The sequence below is a fragment of the Salvelinus namaycush genome, chromosome 33 (assembly GCF_016432855.1).
Source record: "Salvelinus namaycush isolate Seneca chromosome 33, SaNama_1.0, whole genome shotgun sequence".
In the NCBI taxonomy this organism is placed as follows: domain Eukaryota; kingdom Metazoa; phylum Chordata; class Actinopteri; order Salmoniformes; family Salmonidae; genus Salvelinus; species Salvelinus namaycush.
The window spans coordinates 16,850,195-16,867,863 of NC_052339.1; the positions used below are offsets into that span (position 1 = coordinate 16,850,195).

The window sequence follows — 17,669 nt, forward strand, 5'->3', positions numbered from 1 at the left end:
GTATGACGCTACAAGCTTGGCACACCTGTATTTGGGGATTTTCTTCTATTCTTCTCTGCAGATCCTATGTTCAGGTTTCTCCAGAGATATTGGATCGGGTTCAAGTTGGGTTCATTCAGAGACTTGTCCTGAAGTCACTCCTGTGTTGTCTTGGCTGCGTGCTTAGGGTCGTTGTCCTGTTGGAAGGTGAACCTTCTCCCAGTCTGAGGTCCTGAGCGCTCTGGAGCAGATTTTCGAAGGATCTCGCTGTACTTTGCTCCGTTCATCTTTCCCTCGATCCTGACTAATCTCCCAGTCCCTGCTGCTGAAATACATCCCCACAGCATGATGCTGCCACCACCATGCTTCACCGTAGGGATGGTTCCACGTTTCCTCCAGATGTGACGCTTGGCATTCAGTCCAAAAAGTTTAATCTGATTTTCATCAGACTAGAGAATCTTCTTTCTCATAGTCTGAGAGTCTTTAGATGCCTTTTACTGAGGAGTGGCTTCTGTCTGGCCACTCTACCATAAAGGCCTGATTGGTGGAGCGCTGCAGAGATGGTTGTCCTTCTGGAAGGTTCTCCCATCTCCACAGAGGAACTCTGGAGCTCTGTCAGAGTGATCATCGGGCTCTTGGTCACCTCCCTGACCAAGGCTCTTCTCCCCCGATTGCTCAGTTTGGCCGGGCGGACAGTTCTAGGAAGAGTCTTGATGGTTCCAAACTAATTCCACTTAAGAAATGGAGGCCAATGTGTTCTTGGGTACCTTCAATGCTGCAGAAATGTTTTTGCTACCCTTCCCCAGATCTGTGCCTCTACACAGTCCTGTCTTGAAGCTCTATGGACAATTCCTTCGACCTCATTACTTGGTTTTTGCTCTGACATGCACTGTCAACTTTGGGACCTTATTTAGACAGGTATGTCTTTCCAAATCATGTCCAATCAATAAAATTTACCACAGGTGGACTCCAATCAAGTTGTAGAAACATCTCAAGGATGATCAATGGAAACAGGATGCACCTGAGCTCAATTTCGAGTCTCATAGCAAAGGGTCTGAATACTTACGTAAATACGGTATTTCTGTTTTAGTCAAACATTTCTAAAAACCTGTTTTTGCTTTGTCATTATGGGGTATTGTGTGTTGATTGCTGAGGATCATTTAAAAAAAATCAATTTTAGAGTAAGGCTGTAACGTAGCAAAAATGTGGAAAAAGTCAAGGGGTCTGAATACTTTCTGAAGGCAGCCATCCTTCTTCTCACTGGGATGGAGCCTGACTCAGGCTTGACTTGGGCAGGAGCTCATTGGAACTGAGTACCGTTACCTCAAATGTTCTGCTGCTTGAGTTCCTGCACCTCTTATAGAATTATTAGCTCAAAAGTATTGCAGAGTTCCTGCACCTAAATATAAACAGCACCGGCACCCAAGAATAAGGACGGCACCTATTTCAGTCTAAGTCAAGCGACGTAGAGTGAAAACAAACAGTGTCTGAATAGTATTTTCCTATTTCCTTCCACATCATTCCATCTATGGAGTCGTATCGTCTGTGGCTGGTTAGAGACTGAAGTACGCCCTGGGATCCAGAAATACTTGTTGATCCCTTGATTATCTCCCAACTCCTTTTCCGTCTCTGTCTGTCTTCTCTTCAACATAGCCTGAGGAATATTGGTTGATATAGAGCTGGAAAATGGTGAAAATGAGTTCCAACACCTTTGATTTTCAAGTTACACAGAGTGGCAGCCGATTATAATGACAGTTGAATATGATGTCCTCAGTTTAACAGTGATTTCAGTAAAGGCCTTTGCACATGATGTCTACCCCCCCAAACCCAGTTCCTGCCTAGCAGCCTAGCAGTAATAGTTATCAGCCTGACCTCCTATACTTTACCCCTACACTACAAAACACACACTCGTGCGTTCACATTTTACACACACATACGCACGCATGTACGCACGCAAGCACACACACATACGCGGATGGACACGCAAGAACGCACGCACTTACATGGACACACACACACGAGCTCTCCTAATTATATCAAGAGTCCCGCTAGCCCTGTAGGTCAGCTGTAGAAGGCTGGTTGAGAGGCTGGTTGTGTGCTGTGTTGTAGTATTAACGGATCAGATCCACATTACCAGCCTCCCTGACAGTGGCTGAAGAGAGGACATGTGACTTCCTGTGTTATTATGCCAGGTTTTAGGTCAATAGTTCCTATTTTAGACAATTCAATAAAGAAACTGAAAGAAAAGGTTGAACAGTCATACATTTGTGCGTTCAGTTGTTGTCTATAAGTGTCATGGAATTCTGACACCAAATCCTGCTTAGTTTTCTGTCATTAGATAATTAGTGAAACCTTCTACTGTATATCCCACTGTCAAACAGCATGTTTCAGTTTGAATGTCAGGACATCATTTGTACTAGGGAAGTTGTGTACACAGTATATCTGTCCACAGTATATCTGTCCACATTCCCATGTTGTTTTGAGATCCTCCCTATTGCGTAGTGTGTTCTCTGGCAGACAGTTATTAAAGGGCAGACTGACTCCCACAGTTTGTTTGGGTTCCGTAAAAATTTGATGCTTGCTAAATTGGGCCTGGAGTAGGGCTATCATGTCTAATGTGTCTGTCTGTGTGGATGACATGTTTTTCTGTCTGCTTGTCTGTCTGTATCCCACATTGTCTGTCTTTGTTGACCCTCACTCCTGCTGATGTTTAGTTGCATTGTGATATTTCTGCAGTACTTCTGTTTAGAATGAAATGGTATTTTAAAAATGCCACGTGTGCACTCTGTCACACCTCACTGAGGGGAGTAAGAGGATCCTCTTTCATATCTCTCCCTCTCCCTCTCCCTCTCCCTCTTCCTCTCTCTCTCTCTCTCTCTCTCTCTCTCTCTCTCTCTCTCTCTCTCTCTCTCTCTCTCTCTCTCTTTTTCCCCTCTATCTTTCTTTCTCCATCTCCTTTTTTCACTCTCTCTACTCTCCTCCCCTCTCTCTCTCTCTCTCTCTCTCTTTCTCTCCCTCTCTCTTTCCTCTCCCCTATCTTTCTTTCGCTCTCCTTTTTTCTCTCTCTCTCCTCTCCTCTCTCCCCACTCCCTTTTGTCCCCCTGTCCTTTTATCTACCTTCATATTGTCAATTATAGCTGGATTGAATGGAAAGGGTACTCTCCCTGCTATATCCTGTGGCTCAGTGACATATACTTGGCCACAAGGGACTTTCTTCCTCCACCGCTACTGTTTATCACACCATGGTAGAACAGATTGTCATTCTAGTTCTATGGTGTCGCTTCCTCCCCCACTGTAATACAGTACGACCGTCTAGAACGAGGTGCATTGGGTTGAGAGGGAGAAGTGACATTGATGTATTCCTGTTCTTTTTAATAGGGCTTTGATGGAGGGGTGCAGTGTGTGTAGGGTTAGGCTTTATCTCTTGTCTAGTGTATATGATGTGTCTTCTGCTCACGTAAACCATCACACACACACACACACACACACACACACACACACACACACACACACACACACACACACACACACACACACACACACACACACACACACACACACACACACACACACACACACACACACACTCCCTCGCTTCTCTCCCTTTCTATCTCTCTCATTCTCTGTCTCTCTCTCTCACACACCACTCCTCTCTCCGTTCCCCCTGTAGGCTTCACCAGCCTGTTATGTTTTAGAGCACCATTTGTTCAAAGTCTGCCTGGAATCTCAATGCGGATAGCAGGCAGGTGGGCAGGGAAGCCTCCACTCTGCTCTGCCCGCCTTTTTAAATGCACCATATGTTTACAGAACTGTGGCCACAATAGTATAGTCACTCCATTCTCATTTCGTCTGCAACTGTATCAGCCAAAAAAAGACCTGTTTCAATAGCGGGGTTATTATAGCTGAAAGGGGTCGTTACTGTGCTATTAATGGTTTGGTCTGGTACTGTGAATGTGTGTACAGACTGTGATACTGAGACCAAACATCTGTACAGTCGATGTGGCTGACCTGGGCATTGTAGCCTACATAATTTTTTAGATTCAGAGTGTTTAATAGTCACATGTACATTCGCTCATCATTTTGGTCCTCCCACAGATACAGGGCTAGTCGAGTTTGATATATCAGGCCTCAACCACATCCCAAGCCCTATTAAACCCTAACTCACCACACCTATTTCTCTCCATTCACCCTCCAAGCCACACATAAAATAAAGCTGCCTCCCATAGACCTCAGAGAGCTCCGGCTGTGTGCAGTTGTCACAGAGAACACAGACCCACCACAGTGACAAATTGCTGCAGTGTATAGTATATGAGCAACCCAACAGGTTCAGGGTGTGGAGACATTAATCTTGGAGGGGGTTTAATCTGTGCTCGTGCTCGCAGTCACAGCTATTACCTCAAACATACAGGCCTTCCCCTTCCCCAGGGAGAGGGAGGGCTACAGTAGGCGGCCATTTTGGCTCCCCAAGTGCTCGTCACGCTCTGTTCGCTGCTCTAATGGTCCAATAAGGTGTATTTGACCTCCGTGACTCCACCCCTCAACGCACTGTAATCAGACAGAGATCAATGGAAGGTCGTATATCACCTGGGTCAACACGGCCAGGGTGTGTGTGTGTGTGTGTGTGTGTGTGTGTGTGTGTGTGTGTGTGTGTGTGTGTGTGTGTGTGTGTGTGTGTGTGTGTGTGTGTGTGTGTGTGTGTGTGTGTGTGTGTGTGTGTGTGTGTGTGTGTGTGTGTGTGCCCTGCTTTAGAGGTGGTTTATGTCCCACGGATGTTGAGCTGCGTTTATGTCTCATCATTTATTCAACATTCCTCCACTTGTAGGTATTATTACTATCAATCCATCCAGGTTGCAGAACATTCTGGATTGTGTGTGAAATCCCAGAAGCATCTCTGGGATTAGTGTCATGGGAGTTAGGGGATTGGTTGGGGCAGGGGTGGGTGGTGATGTGGCGTTATCATGGGATAGGGATTTTAGAAGGTCAGTGTGTTTCTCTCTCATCACTCTATCGGTCTATGGTCGTTCCATATGATTTCAATCACTTTCTGACAGCACCCCTTTGTGGCCGTGGTAGAAGAAATAGTCAGACTTTTTTTTAACCTAAATGCCAAAACATTCCGGAGATTTTTTGTAAAAAAATAAATATTGAACCTTTATTTAAGTAGATAGAGGTGCCTTAAGTTGACCCATTTTGCATACCCCACCCTACCATGAGACATCCACGTATTCATCACTGGAAAAGATAGACGTGTAGATTAGATACTAGCTAAATTGCAGTGGTCTGAAGGGAAAGGTCCATTCTATGAATGATGTTTCTATGAGTGAAATGACACCCACCATGTATTCAACCGATGGCAGGCACGGCACCAACAATGTGATGATGCACCAACATCAGATGATGTAAATTGTAAAATAGGGTCTAAGATATAACATATGCGAAAATGAGACAAATCTGTTTTTAGATAATTGACGATAAAGGTTATAAAATGGCAATTCTTTATATATATTTGGTTTCTTTAAGAAACAATGAAATAGTTTGACAGCCTTGTTTGAAAGATTTTAAATGATATCAAAGTCAACCGTTTATCTTCTCCAGTGATGAAGACGTGGATGTCTCATGGTAGGGTGGGGTTTGCAAAATGGGTCAACTTTGAACACCTTTCTCCTGATTGCTTTGGTATTCAGGTTCAAAAAGTCACTTTCTCACCACTTCTACCATGGGCAAACATGTTGACATTGCCATAAATCACTTAAGTATTTTAGATGGCACGCAAATAATGTTTGGAAAATTTGTACTCAGGTGATGAAAGCTTGTGTGACAAGAAGTATTTCAATATCTACAGCTGAGCAAGATTTGTTTTGCTTCAAGTCGCTAACCTTTTAGCCGCTAAGCATTCAGCCTACTGTCAGAGCAGCAGTTTATGCAAACAGACACAGTCTGACAATATATCCTTCTATGCTGTCTGGGTTTGATGTGAATGAGATGAAACGTCTCTGTAATGAGGATGCCTGGAAGGAGGGGTTTCAAACGAGTTTATGGGCAAATACTGGAATGGAAGCAGGCTTGTCTGGGAAGTCTTTACAATGTTTGTCATTTCGACAAGGTTATAGTGAAATAATACAGTATAATTCATCACTGATAGCAAAGATTCTTCCTCCTGATGCCCAGTCTTGTCTTGGCTGCCAACACAGGAATCCCATAATATACTGCTGCCTACACAGGCATCCCATATAATGCTGGCTGCGACAAAGCCTGTTAAAAAAGCAAATTAAACAAACGTAAGGAAAGTGATCAGTGAGAACAGTCTGAAACACAACTAGGTTGATGGACTGATGGGAGTGGAGGGGGTATACCAGGATACAGGGGCGTTATGCAGCCCAGAAATATGAGGGGCCACAAAATCTACCAGCTCTCACAGTCTCACGTCAGAATTAGACGTTCATTCATGTTTCTAAAACATCAAATTTCAAAGTTGTTCCAAACGTCAAATTTGAAAGTGTTTAAGGTTAAGTTTAGGCATTAACTCCAAATTCTTAAGGTTAAGCATTAACTCTGAATGGTTAAGGTAAGGGTAAAGGTTTTTGATATGGTTAAAACTAAAATATCAAAACCAACATTCTAACGCTGGATTCCCTGGGCAAGAATCAGAGGCAGATGCTTACGCCCATCCACCATCCCCGTCCACAAGGCCCTAGCAAAACCCAAACCTACTTGAAGGTAACAGTGCTCACTGTTGCCCCTAGTAGCCGGTTTCTACGTCATCTCCCGACGTCCTCAGACATGGATGAACGTTGAATACTAACTTGTATCACCGGTGACCTGACTGCACAAAGTACGTGAGGATAGATGGGGGTTGCCCTGAAACGGCTTTTTATTGCAGGCTTGAGACAATAATAATTATGCTTAATTCTGTCAAAAACATGTATATTTTTCTGCCTATCTAAGCATACCTCTTGAGCTGTCTGTATCCTCCTGTCTGGTAGTTATTTTTTTTTAATTAACTAAATTTGCTTCTCTGCTTCTCTGCTAAACTTTGGGTAAAAGATTGAAAGGAATGTGAGTCTTATTCAGTACATTTAGTTATTGCTTGCTTTTCTAAAGCAGGGGTCTTCAACCTTTTCTTGACCAGGGAACCCCGCCCAGCCAAACCGGCAACCCAGGGACCCCCATCATATGTTAGAAAAACATGTTTTTCCAAGTCTTGTCATATCACCCAGTGAATGATAATGGCAAGGAGAAGTAATCAACATTTTAAAATGAATAGATTTGGTAGATAGTTTTTCATTATTTTGACTTCCCCACATTATAATTGGAAGAAGTGTAAACTCTAACATAGCCTATTAGCTAGAAAGGTAACTCAAACTAGGGCTTTGACGATTATGGAATTTTGGGTAATGATTCATTGTCATGCAAATGAGAACAGTTATTGGCATTTTTGTTGAAATTTTTTTGAGCTTGTAATGCATCATAATGCATATTTGAAAATGAGTTACGACATGCCTAATAAATACAACACAGCTCCAGGGACACCCCGGACTCAAAAACAAATGGTTTTGACCGCTTAGAACTTTTGAATATGAAGCTTCTCCCAACCATGCCGTTCTGCTCGTAAAATTATTAGCAGCTTTACCCACTTCATGTAAAAATTTAAAACTGCTATTGGGTAAACTACACTATATATATAAAAGTATGTGGACAACCTTTCAAATTAGTGTATTCGGCTATTTCAGCCACACCAGTTGCTGGCAGGTGTAAAAAAAAAAATCGAGCACACAGCCATGCAATCTCTATAGACAAACATTGGCAGTACCATTATAGTATGCCACCTTTCCAACAAGTCAGTTCATCACAAGTCAGCTCTTCATGACTGTCTTGCTTCATGACTGTCTGTCTTTGGACCGTTCTAGTTTGTTGGTGATGTGGACACCAAGGAACTTGAAGCTCTCAACCTGCTCCACTACAGCCCCGTTGATGAGAATGGGGGCGTGCTCGGTCCTCCTTTTCCTGTAGTCCACAATCATCTCCTTAGTCTTGGTTACGTTGAGGGAGAGGTTGTTATTCTGGCACCACCCGGGCCAGGTCTCTGACTTCCTCCCTATAGACTGTCTCGTCGTTGTCGGTGATCAGGCCTACCGCTGTTGTGTCGTCTGCAAACTTAATGATGGTGTTGGAGTCGTGCCTGGTCATGCAGTCGTGGATGAACAGGGAGTACAGGAGGGGATTGAGCACGCACCCCTGGGGGGCTCCAGTGTTGAGGATCAGCGTGGCAGATGTGTTAATACCTACCCTCACCACCTGGGTGGGGCGGCCCGTCAGGAAGTCCAGGATCCAGTTGCAGAGGCTTCATCTGCTTCATCTGACCACTTTTTTATAGACCAAGTCACTGGTGCTTCCTGCTTAAATTTTTGCTTGTAAGCCGAAATCAGGAGGATAGAGTTGTGGTCGGATTTACCAAATGGAGGGCGAGGGAGAGCTTTGTATGCGTCTCTGTGTGTGGAGTACAGGTGATCTAGATTTCTTTGCCCTCTGGTTGCACATTTAACATGATAGAAATTAGGTAGAACTGATTTAAGTTTCCCTGCATTAAAGTCTCCGGCCACTAGGAGCGCCGCCTCTGGGTGAGTGGTTTCCTGTTTGCTTATTTCCTTATACAGCTGACTGAGTGCGGTCTTGGTGCCAGCATCTGTCTGTGGTGGTAAATAAACAGCCATGAAAAGTATAGCTGAAAACTCTCTAGGCAAGTAGTGTAGTAGTGCAATTAAGTAGTGCAATTTATCACAATATACTCTACAACAGGCGAGCAAAATCTAGAGACTTCCTTAGATTTCGTGCACCAGCTGTTGTTTACAAATATTCACAGACCGGCCCCCCTCGTCTTACCGGAGTGTGCTGTTCTATCTTGCCGGTGCAGCGTCATATCCCGCTAGCTGAATATCCATGTCGTCATTCAGCCACGATTCCGTGAAACATAGGATATTACAGTTTTCGATGTCCCGTTGGTAGGATATTCGTGATCGTACCTCGTCTAATTTATTGTCCAATGATTGCACGTTGGTGAGTAATATTGACGGTAACGGCAGCTTTTCCACTCGCCGTCGGTGGATCCTAACGAGGCATCCCGCTCGGTGTCCTCTGTGCCTGCGTCTCTTCCTCTTGCAAATAACTGGGATGTTGGCCTTGTCGGGTGTTTGGAGTATGTCCTGTGCGTCCTGCTTATTGAAGAAAAAATCTTTGTCTCTTGAGTGATGACACCGCTTCATGAATCTGTGCTTGGTGGATGCCAGGAAATCACTACCTGCCCGAATGCATAGTCGCAATTGCAAAGTTTGGTGAAGGAGGAATAATGGTCTGGAGCTGTTTTTCATGGTTTGGGTAAGGCCCCTGATTTCCAGTGAAGGGAAATCTTAACGCTACAGCAAACCATGACATTCTACACGATTCTGTGCTTCCAACTTTGTGGCAACAGTTTTGGAAGGCTCTTTCCTGTTTCAGCATGCCCTCATGCACAAAGCGAGGTCCATACAGAAATGGTTTGTCGAGGTTGCTGTGGAAGAACTTGACTGGCCTGCACAGAGCCCTGACCTCAACCCCATTAAACACCTTTGGGATGAATTGGAACGCTGACTACGAGCCAGGCCTAATCGCCCAACATCAGTGCCCGACCTCACTAATGCTCTTGTGGCTGAATGGAAGCAAGTCCCTGCAGCAATGTTCCAACATCTAGTGGAAGGCCTTTCCAGAAGAGTGGAGGCTGTTTTAGCAGCACAGGGGGGACCAACTCCATATTTATGCCCATTATTTTGGAATCAGATGTTCTATGAGCAGGTGTCCACATACTTTTGGTCATGTAATATATGTGTTCTTGAATATAAAGTTGAATCCCCTCTTCTCTTAAAATGAACCATTAATATGATTATGACGTTTATTATACGATAATTGTGCCAGCCCTACTCCAAACACAAGTTTGCTAATGGCAGCAGTTTTGCTGGTTAAACAAAGGTTAGCAATGTGTTAATGTCCAAGTCAAGAAAGCTTGCCAGCAGCTGAACTTTTTTACAAGAAGCACTTGTGCGCCTAAGTTAAAAGATTTAGGAGCACAATATGTAGGAGAACAATAAGGAGGTAACAGGCTGTTTTCTTTGTAGTAAAGGCACAAGCATGACGATCATGAATCTGCCCTCAGTGTATTCTCGATGTCGCTCAGGGGCTGCGGTACAGTGAAGTAGTCATTGCAACAATTATCATCTGGGTGATTTGTTTCTAGGCGCGCTGGTGCTCCTCAATAAAAATGTCAGATCTCACAGCAAAATATTTGGGCAGATATGCGAGTAAAATGGATGCAGTGTAGAGCCCTGAGCCAGCGTATTCACGGGTGCTTTTTCAGAGCCTACTGTCAGATACTCCAGTGAGTGTAATTGGCTCCAATGAACGTAATTTGCTCAATATTAGCAGTTGAGAAATAAAATTGACATAAAACAAATGAGATACTGTTGTATCTCTATTTGTAATTCAAAATTATTTTTGTCCTATTGTTGCTAGTAATATTCATAAAAACATTTAAATTAAACAGAGAAGTGGCAATTGGCTCTTTCTTTCTCTCTCTCTCTCTCTCTCTTTCTCTCTCTCTCTCTCTCTCTCACACACACACACAATCACTCTCCACGATTGACACGGCTTTGTCATTTCCATCCAATCTCCTTGACTTCCTAGTGACAGATGTCACCAATTTCAATTAACCCCCCCCCGTCCGTCCCCTCACCTCACAGACAGTCGCTGGGGGCTAAAGTGTGTGTTTCTGTGTGTGTCTGTGTCAGTGTGTTTCAGTCATGTCTGCGTTACATTTCAGACAATTTTATTTGCTAACTTTGCAGCTTCTCTTGCCAGTGGCAACTCACTACATGACAGTTGCAATTTTACAGTCCTGACTAGGGGAAGCCATTACTATAATTGGTGGTGGGGTTTAGGGCATGACAGAGTCCGGACAGGGACTAGAACCCATGACCTATAGACCTGAAGGAGCTCTGTTCTTTATCCATTATCCATTATCCAGTATCCATTATCCATTATCCTCAGCTATCAAAGAGGGAGTCCTCGCTCACTCTTTTTAAATAGTATGTGTGTTTGAGTGTGTTTGAGTGTATATGTGTGGGTGTGCGCGCATTAGTGTGTGTGTGTGTGTGTACAGAGAGAAAAGGATGTGACAGATGCGGTTTCACACAGAGAAGGCTTGGTCACCTTGGACGAGCAGAGAAGTGATGGCAAAGTGCCGACTCCATTTAGCCACGTCCTATAAGGGAAACATGGAGCAAAGTCATGCCACACACACATCATGCCAAATAGTGCCCCAGGTCGAGCCATTACACACCGACCTATTACCCTGGTGTACCACACTGACAGGACAGGGAGGTACAAGGGCAAAGTTACCCAGCATGGCCTGCTAAACCTCACAGAAGTTGTTGATTTCAACGCACAGAGTTATTATAATTCCAAACCAATCCACTGTTTAATTGCTGTATAACTGATGCCTGTTAATACAGTACACTTTCTTTAATCGACTGGTTTAGCAGTTTTCCCATAGTTTTCCCGAACAGCTGCACTGTAGAGTTCACTGTCTGTGATGCTTATTAATCCACAGTATGGATTGAAGGGTAAATCAATGCTCTACAGTAGCTGCAGGCTGCACGCTCACATCCATTGACTCATGGATGAATATTCATGTCATGCAGTTTGGTTGACACAGACAGCAGGGACGGGACATCATTTAGGGCTGAGAGGGACGACTCTTCTCATGGCAACCAGCCATCCAGTCCTGCACCTCTCTGGGGGGCTTCTGAGAGGATGGGGGAGAGAGGTGAGATGGAGGGAGAGGTGTGTGTGTAAGAGAGAGGTAGAGGTGAGAGAGCGAGATGGAGGGAGAGGTATGTGTAAGGGAGGGAGAGAGAGAGAGAAAAAATTAGAAACAAGGTGAGAGTGAGAGAAAACGGTAGGAATCGTGTGAGAGAAGAAATGCAGTGATAGGAAGAGAGAGAGGACGAGACAGGGATATGGACAGTAGAGAAGCGAAAGGTAAGGAAGAGGAGGGAGTGATAGAAAGAGAGAGGAAGAGCAGAGTGATTGAAGTCAGGGTAGTCAGGGGCTACTTCTGCTCTGCTTGTCCCAGTGTTCATCTGCAGCTGAGACTCATGGGAGAGGGAGTTAGTGTGGGACTGCCTCTAGGGCCAAACACACGGAGCTCGCTCTATCACTGTCTGCCTGCATCACACACACACACACACACACACACACACACACACACACACACACACACACACACACACACACACACACACACACACACACACACACACACAGACACACCCTGAGCTGCTCAGTAGAGTAAACCTAAACTGTGATAATCTCTTCTGAATATTAGCACTGCTATATCTATCTCTCTCTCTCTCTCTCTCCATCTATTCCTCTCTCCATCTATTCCTCTCTCAGTGAAACATCAGTCAGGGCTAGCTATGCGCTCATCGCTGAAGAGGGAGGGGAGGGAGTATTTTTCATTAAAGTAGTTCGATGTGGAGCCTCGTGCCCTCGTGCTGCGCTGCCCTGAGGGTACCCCCCCCCTCTCTCTCTCTCTCTCTCTCTCTCTCTCTCTCTCTCTCTCTCTCTGTCTCTCTGTCTCTCTGTCTCTCTCTCTCTCTCTCTCTCTCTGTCTCTCTCTCTCTCTCTCTCTCTCTCTCTCTGTCTCTCTCTCTCTCTCTCTCTCTCTGTCTCTCTCTCTCTCTCTCTCTCTCTCTCTCTGTCTCTGTCTCTCTCTGTCTCTCTCTCTGTCTCTCTCTCTCTCTGTCTCTCTCTCTCTCTGTCTCTCTCTCTCTCTCTCTCTCTCTCTCTCTGTCTCTCTCTCTCTCTGTCTGTCTCTCTCTCTCTCTGTCTCTCTCTCTCTCTCTCTCTCTCTCTCTCTCTCTCTCTCTCTCTCTCTCTCTCTCTCTCTCTCTCTCTCTCTCTCTCTCTCTCTCCCGCTCTCTCTCGCTCTATATATATTTCTCTCTCTCTCCCCCCCTCTCTCACTCTCTCACTCTCTCCCGGTTAGCGGGCTAAGTTGGTCAGTGCAGCAATGTGAGCCAGGCTGTCCCCCGGTCACGCAGACCCAGACGTACACGTGCAACACTACTGCCAGCCACACACACTCCTCTCCAGCGGCCAGGAAGTAGTGAGTGTTCTCTATGCTGAAAATTCTGATTCGGTAATAATGCTAGCCCACATACAAGAGATCAGGATGATTATCTATGCAGGGAAAACTTACAGCTCACACACCAACACGCTTTCTCTCTTTTCTGGCCACTCTTTCACTCACTCACACACACACACACACACACACACACACACACACACACACACACACACACACACACACACACACACACACACACACACACACACACACACACACACACACACACACACACACACACACACACACACACACACACACACACACACAATTGCTTTAAGGACAAACTCAATATTTTCAAGTGTTGTGTACGTAGATACAGAGTGGGAGGAGAGTGTCATTCAAGGTAAACAGAGCACCCACACAGAGAGAGTTAAACAGTATGATTGACAGGTGAAGAGACAATTGGAAACCTTTGAAAGGATATATTTGTTCAAGGTTGGATATCCTTTGTTCTAATCTCAGGGGGATTCTAGCAATGGCTAATACAGCAAAAGCAATCACTGTCGCTGAGCAGACAAGGATTGGCTAAGTACAGCAGAGACTAGAGGAAGAGAAGGCCTGTCTGGATGTCTTATCATTCAGTATCAAACAACATCTTGGCAGAGGCCTAGTTCTGTCCCATATAACTACCTCCATTTACTGTTCCATTATCACAGAAGTTGTACCAGAAATACTATCATTCTCTTCAATGTACCTCAATGGTTACCACTTACTCAAAAAGCACTGTAAGTCTGAAAACAAGAAGGTACTCTGATATTATCATTGATATTCTAGGTTTAGTTTTTCGCTATCGGCCCCCAGATGCCAGTTTGACTAACATCTTGTGGGATCTTTCATATACTGCCTGCCCCCTCCATCCTTTTATAAACGGGACGCAAAGAGCAATCTGGCCCAGCCTTTTACAGGCTCACATAAATAAAGGCCACTCGATACCTGGAGTAGTGCCAGTCTGCCATGGACTGTCTGAGTCTACAGCAGGCAGGCAGATAGTAGTACAGTCAGTCACTGTGGGTTACACTGACCCCCAGAGGACAGGACTGGTACTGCATAATCATAAAAGACGTCATAGGGCAGGGATCATCAACTAGATTCAGCCGTGGGCCGATTTGTTCTTGAACGGATGGTTTGGGTGGCGGAACATAATTACAAATAATTTGTAGACTGCAAATTGACCGCAAGAAGCCCAAACAGATATAATATTTGACTAAAACATCATAATTTCAATACTTTTTTGTATACGATCACGTGTTTCTCAATTATGCGTGGGAATACTTGGGAACAGATTTTCCAAATTAAAATCACTTGGAGCGGATTTCCTTTTGTTTTTACAGTCTTTCATGTCCAACAATGAAAAGGCACATTTTTGGCTCAGAAAACTTGGAGGCTAAAGAAAACCAGCTGGCCCGCGGGCCACCAGTTGGGGAACCCTGTCATAGGGGATAGCTGCTCCTATATGCACTGTCATTGACATTATCATTGACATTCAATTTCATTCACTTGTTATTTGATGGCTAAAGTAAAAACACTGATTAAAGCATCTGGATGTAAATGACGATAATAAAATAGTAGTTTATGACGTTAGATTAAAACGCTATAGATAAACTATGATTGGTGTGTATGTTCTCTGGCCGTATAGGGTACCGTGTGAGTTTTGGTGGTTGTCCTTTAGGTTCAGAGAAGAAAAGGTAGATTGTGTAGAATCATTTTACACAAAGTTTTCTTCATCCTTACAGACTGCTGAAGTGGAAAAGACAGTAGAATATAGTCCTAAAATACTACTCAGCTCTAGGCGTTGAATATGTATATTTTTAATAGCCGAGTGATGTGCCGAATCCGTTTCTCCTGATCGCCTGAGGGGGTCTGAACACTCTGTGTTCTCTCATTATGCCCGGCTCCCTGTCTCCAGGGTGATTTGTCACCACGGAGACTCTCGGCGTGGCAACAGCTGTTTGTAGAGCAGGGATGTGTTGATGAGGTTCAACAGACAGACAGGAGAATATTTATAGCTGCATCTTCATGGCAGGTACCTACAGTCAGGAAGAGAGGGCAAGGAGTGTTTGTGTGTGTGTGTGTGTGTGTGTGTGTGTGTGTGTGTGTGTGTGTGTGTGTGTGTGTGTGTGTGTGTGTGTGTGTGTGTGTGTGTGTGTGTGTGTGTGTGTGTGTGTGTGTGTGTGTGTGTGTGTGTGTGCGCGCATGTGTGTCTGTTTGTGCGTGTGTCTGTGTCTGTTTGTGTAACAGCAAGTATACCTTCATAACTTCATAATAGCCCATCCATATATTAAGTCTCTGTGTAAACGTATAAACTTACCCTAACCCCATACTCATTCTCACTATGAAAGATGTAAAGATCAGCTATCGAGATAATGTGTGTTTATAGTTTATTCCCATGGCCATCTCTTTTAGTAATCTCTCTTTGTAAAAGCAATGTTTCTAGTCAGTGCACAAACTGGAGCGGAGTTCCATCAGAGGCTTAGGTACAGAGACAGGGACTGTGACCGGGGAAGAATTGGCGTAAGGTTTTGGGTGAGGTTGGGGTGAGGGTAGGGTGAGGCCCAAAGGCCGCTGGTCACTGACATGCTGCCATGGGGTTTTCTCCTTTCTCTGTCATGCCAGTTTGTCTCAGTGAGAGGTGCATGTTCCTACTAGGCTGTGAGTAACGATGATAGGTTGGAACTCCGCTGCAGCTCAACTGTAACTCAACCAAATGAAATAGCACACCCTTTCATCAGACTTCTTGATTGTGTGGTAACCATTTGTTTTGTTTTGTGGCCTGTATCATTGTATTTATATTAATGTAGGGTATGTTGTTATATAACGCCTCCCTCTCTCTCTCTTTCTCTCACTCCTCTCTCTCCCTCAGCGGTGATAGTACCAGATGGAAGTGGAGAGAAGGCCGGTCTGGGTCTGGGTGATGATCTAGGCAGTGATGAAGACCTGTATGAAGAGTTCCGCAGCTCCGGACATCGCTGTGGACACCCAGGGGGAGGTGGAGAACAACTGGCCATAAATGAGGTAGACTTTTGTTTTGTCTGCCTGCCTGTCTGTTTCTTTCTCTCTCTCTCTCTCTCTCTCTCTCTCTCTCTCTCTCTCTCTCTCTCTCTCTCTCTCTCTCTCTCTCTCTCTCTCTCTCTCTCTCTCTCTCTCTCTCTCTCTCTCTCTCTCTCTCTCTCTCTCTCTCTATTCGCTGTCTGACTTGCTGCATTGCACACAAATAAACACGTGTACGCACACACACGGACGTGCGCGCACACACACACAACACAGGTATTACATAATGTGTTAGAAACATTCATTCAATAGTTAACATGGATGGAGGTATAAAGGTATGACGAGCAATGGGACCCAGTCTTAGCACGGTGATGAAAATGGCCTCTGTGGCAGGAGAGAGAGGAGAGAGGGGCTGTAAACCCAGGAGAGAGCAGGGAATGCTGGGTTAGGGTCTTGTTGCTGTGGTTACCCGTTCAGGGCTGTGATATATGACACCATAGAAATACGATCTCTAGAACAGCTCAGGATAAGGTCCGGTTTCCCACTCACAGATTAAGTCTAGGGCTGGACTACAAAGTATGGTCAATGGAGAACCTCCATGGAAATAGCTTTATAGTCCAGGATTAAAATGAATCTGTGTCCGGGAGTATAATGTCCAGAGAAATGTGCACGTTAATGAATAATTTCCCATCATGTTGGAAGGTCTACTCCACACATTACAAGCTGAACATTTTAGTGGCCCCCTCTTTGACAGTGGCAAGACATTTTTTATGTTTTACAGTTAATTGTGTGCAATTATACACATTTGCCATGCGATGTAGAGAAAATGTTGCAGATTGAAAGCACGTTTCCTGCAATTCTACTCATTTTGCCATGGGGCGGATAGTAAAATGAGCTGTGTTGACACATGCGTCGAATACAACTGGTTTAGACTTGAAATGCTTGCATACGAGCTCTTCCCAACAAAGCAGAGTTTAAAAAATGAAATAGTATCACAAGAGGAATAAAATAAAATACATAAGAATGAAGCTATATATAGGGAGTACCAGTACCAGATCAATATGCAGAGGTACGAGGTAGATCTGTACATGAAGGATAAAGGGTAAAGTGACTAGACATCAGGATAGATAATAATAAGAGTAAAATAAAGAACAGAGTAGCAGCAGCAAATGATGAGTGTAAAAGTGTGTGTGTAATGTGTAATGTGTACAGTGCCTTCAGAAAGTATTCACACACCTTGACTTTTTCCACATGTTGTGTTACAGCCTGCGTTTAAAATTGATTAGATTTAGATTTTTTTTCACTGGCCTACACACAATACCCCATAATGTCAAAGTGGAAATGTGTTTTTAGACATTTTTACAAATTAATTATAAATGAAAAGCTGAAATGTATTGAATCAATACGTATTCAACCCCTTTGTTATGGCAAGCCTAAATAAGTTCAGGAGTAAACATTTCCTTAACAAGTCAAATAATAATTT

General features: G+C 44.3%; 1 protein-coding gene across 2 annotated transcripts in view; it reads left to right on the plus strand.

Moving 5' to 3' along the window:
* Positions 1-17,669, plus strand: part of LOC120027954 (rho guanine nucleotide exchange factor 4-like) — a 74,312-nt gene that overhangs the window by 41,557 nt on the left and 15,086 nt on the right. For both annotated transcript variants that reach the window (XM_038973047.1, XM_038973048.1), the window contains one exon: positions 16,059-16,210. In XM_038973047.1, coding sequence (XP_038828975.1) covers positions 16,059-16,210 — 152 coding nt within the window. The remainder of the gene's footprint in view (positions 1-16,058; positions 16,211-17,669) is intronic.